At 53.2% G+C, this 3,361-nt stretch overlaps 2 protein-coding genes across 2 annotated transcripts; one reads left to right on the top strand and one right to left on the bottom strand.

Moving 5' to 3' along the window:
* Positions 1-25: 25 nt before the first annotated feature.
* LOC104916552 (claw keratin-like) lies at positions 26-1,124 on the bottom strand. The gene has a single exon (XM_010727582.3). It carries the CDS (start codon positions 1,071-1,073, stop codon positions 684-686), a length of 390 nt encoding a protein of 129 aa, XP_010725884.1. The 5' UTR covers positions 1,074-1,124; the 3' UTR covers positions 26-683.
* Positions 1,125-2,397: 1,273 nt separating this feature from the next.
* On the top strand, positions 2,398-3,347 carry LOC104916551 (claw keratin-like). The gene has a single exon (XM_031557652.1). It carries the CDS (start codon positions 2,672-2,674, stop codon positions 3,059-3,061), a length of 390 nt encoding a protein of 129 aa, XP_031413512.1. The 5' UTR covers positions 2,398-2,671; the 3' UTR covers positions 3,062-3,347.
* Positions 3,348-3,361: the final 14 nt, after the last annotated feature.

The raw sequence follows: 3,361 nt of genomic DNA, 5'->3' as shown, positions 1-3,361 counted from the left end.
ACACAGCGCAAAAGCCACCCACAGGGACGCTCAAGAGTGGGTACTGAGCTCACTGTTATCCATGAGCTCTCCTTGGGCTGCGGCAGGCAGGAATCAGGGGCAGAGGAAAGGGAGAGAGCTCTGAGGGAGGAGCAACTGCTGAAGGCACTGGGGTATGGGGCCTGGATGGGGTGAGCTCCAGCTGGAGCCATAGAGCCAAGGGCAGGTAAGAGGGGAGGGAGCAGTGCCCACAGCGCTCCTGAGAAGGCCCAGCTGGGAGATTTTGGAAATGGCTCCATAGAGCCTGTGCAGATACTGTGGGAACTGGGGACACAAGAGGGGTGAAGCAAAACTCAGAGATGGAATCTGTGATGCAAGAGAGCCTTTATTACAAGTTCAGGGGAAGAGGATGGAGGTGGCAGAAGGACAGCCCCTGGCCAGAGGCTGTCCCCATCTCCCTGCAGAGGTCAGAGGGAAAAGAGCAGGCAGTCAGCACTGGGCTGCATCATCACAGAGCAGTGAGTCCTGAAGCAAAGATGGAGCAGAGCAAGAAAGTGCTGGTCTCCATGCAAGTATGAGGTGTCCAAGCACCAGAGCCCAGCACTTCCAGAGGGGAGCCTTCCTCATGGCATCAGGTGGGGACATGTTTCTTCAGGAGCTTCTCCAGAACTCTCCTTCAACCACAGACAGAGGCAGTGCTGTGCTTAGCAGGGCCCACAGCTGCCGCTGAGGTATCCCAGACCTCGGCGCAAGCCACCGTATCCACAGCTGCCAAAGCCTCCATAGCCCCCAAAGCCCCCAAGGCCATAAGAGCCTCCATAGCCTCCCAGGCCTCCATAGCCCCCAAAGCCGGCACTACGTCCAAAGGTGCCACCCAAGCCAGATCCAACGGCGGGCACTCCTGCTGAGCCAACCACGGAGCTCTGCGGGAAGGAGCTGAGGATGGGCCCGGGGAAGGTGACCACGGTGGCCGGGGGTTGGATCACCACGGTGGAGTCTGGGCACTGGCGCACGCAGGGCTCGTTGTAGCTGTCAGCCAGTGGGGCCGGGGCGGCCACCCCACAGGCAGGGGCACACAGGCTGGAGCAGGACATCTTCCACACAAGCAAGGAGTCCAGCAAAGGGCACCCACAGTGAGGAAAGGGTTAGGGAGAGCTGTATGGGAGGGAGTCCTGAGAAGCCTCCGAGATCTGCACTTACCCAGGAGCTGAGGGTAGTCAAGTGGAGGAAGTTGGATAGAGGACTGCAAAGTGCTCAGCTCTTTTATACCTGTCCCAGACAGCCTCGAGCTTAGATGGGAGGGCGGTGGTTTCAGAAGATCCCAATAATCATGAAATAAAGCCAATAGGCTTTATGACACACAAGCAGTGAAGTGACGCAATTGTATCTCTGCCCTTTGTGGACTTTGAGGCACAAACACGCTGTGGAGAACGAGAAAATGGAAGAATTTGATGGCAACATGCAATTATGTGAAATTCCCAACGCTACTGGTCCTCATTTCATGGAACTAATCAACCCTAATATTTTCCTTATCCTTCATGCAATTGCGCCTTCACCTGTAAAATCCAGCATAGCTCCACATTTTTTCAGCATCTTTAGGGAACTGGGGAACAGGAAATGCCCCATGTCTCACAGAAGTAATGTTTGTGGATGCTCCAGAACTCACACCCCAATTGCCCCTCAGCCCTTACTGGTGTAGGGTGATGGTGGACAACTGGGAGTGGTCCCAGGTGGGTGGGATGGCTTCATTTTTTGCCCCCAATTCCACCACCTCTGTTTACCAGCCCATAAAGTGGAGTTAATGAGAGGTGTGCTGGCAGCGTGCTGCACTGTAAAAAGCTTCATCTGCAGGATACCTCTGACTCTTCAACACAGATGAAGTTTGGGATTAGGAACACTTTGGGGTTTGTTGGTGTTGTGAGGTCAGATTCAACAGCACGTGGTCCTTCATGTGATGTTGCATCAGTGTTTGACCCTCCCATCACATTCTTCTTCTCCAGGGCATGTTTGTTACTCAGGGTACCAGTGATGAGGGATATAATTGCTCCGCATCACTCCTTGTGTGTCATGAAGACTGTTGGCTTTATTTCATGATTATCTGGGGCTTCTGCCACTACCGCCCTCAAGTCGATGCTTGGGGATGTCTGGGACAGGTATAAAAGAGCTGAGGGCTTTGCAGTCCACTATCCACCTTCCTCCACTTGACTCTCCATCTCAGCGTGGTAAGTCTATGCCTTATGTATCTCCTCAGTTTCTTAGCAGTACTTCTGTCAAGTGCTTCTTTGCTGTGGGCTCTAACACTTTATTCTTAGTGCCTGATAAGTCTGGGTGTGATCATATTTTTTTTCAGAAATATGGAAATAATGGATATTTAAACTTTTAGGCGCAATGTCCTGAGCTTACTGATGCAATTTTATCCTCTGCGCTCTCCATGATTTTCTCACTGCTTTCTGTGAGGGAGTTTTACTCCACCCTCTGGCTCAGCTGGGACATAGTCTCATGCAGGAAGAGCAGGTGCTTTACAACAGCATTTCAAGTGAATATTGTATTTTTGCTCTGACTGACTGATATGATGCAGAGCATTTCCTCAGCACATGCTCCAAATGCAAGAGAGGCATGAAGGATTTGTGTTCCATTTCTATTCTGACCATGGCTCTGCCTACTCTCACAGCTTCATCTCCTGAACCAAAGAATGTCCTGCTCCAGCCTGTGTGCCCCTGCCTGTGGGGTGGCCGCCCCGGCCCCACTGGCTGACAGCTACAACGAGCCCTGCGTGCGCCAGTGCCCCGACTCCACTGTGGTGATCCAACCCCCGGCCTCCGTGGTCACCTTCCCCGGGCCCATCCTCAGCTCCTTCCCGCAGAACGCTGTGGTTGGCTCAGCAGGAGTGCCCGCCGTTGGATCTGGCTTGGGTGGCACCTTTGGACGTAGTGCCGGCTTTGGGGGCTATGGAGGCCTGGGAGGCTATGGAGGCTCTTATGGCCTTGGGGGCTTTGGGGGCTATGGAGGCTTTGGCAGCTGTGGATATGGTAGCTGGGGCCGAGGCCACAGGTATCTCAGCGGCAGCTGTGGGCCCTGCTAAACCCCAAATATCCACGCAGTACAGTGCTGCATCTGCTGAGTCTTCACAAATACCTCCTCTTCTCTTCTACCACCAGATGTAGCTTTCCATCCCTCTTATGGCTGTGCCAAAGCAGTTACTTTAAATTACTGTTCCTTGCTTTTTGTACTGTAAAGTCTTTCAAATCTGCAGTTTAGGGCTCAGGGTTTCCAACAGTGCCTCCAGAAGTTCCCCTCTACTTCTGTACAGCAATGCAGTGCTCATCCTCGGATGAGGATCTCCCCACTCCGTCCAGCTCTGAGCTTCCTGAACGATGCTAAG

Source organism: Meleagris gallopavo, unplaced genomic scaffold, assembly GCF_000146605.3.
Source record: "Meleagris gallopavo isolate NT-WF06-2002-E0010 breed Aviagen turkey brand Nicholas breeding stock unplaced genomic scaffold, Turkey_5.1 ChrUn_random_7180001921634, whole genome shotgun sequence".
Taxonomy (NCBI): Eukaryota; Metazoa; Chordata; class Aves; order Galliformes; family Phasianidae; genus Meleagris; species Meleagris gallopavo.
This window is presented reverse-complemented; position numbering and strand designations above follow the sequence as displayed.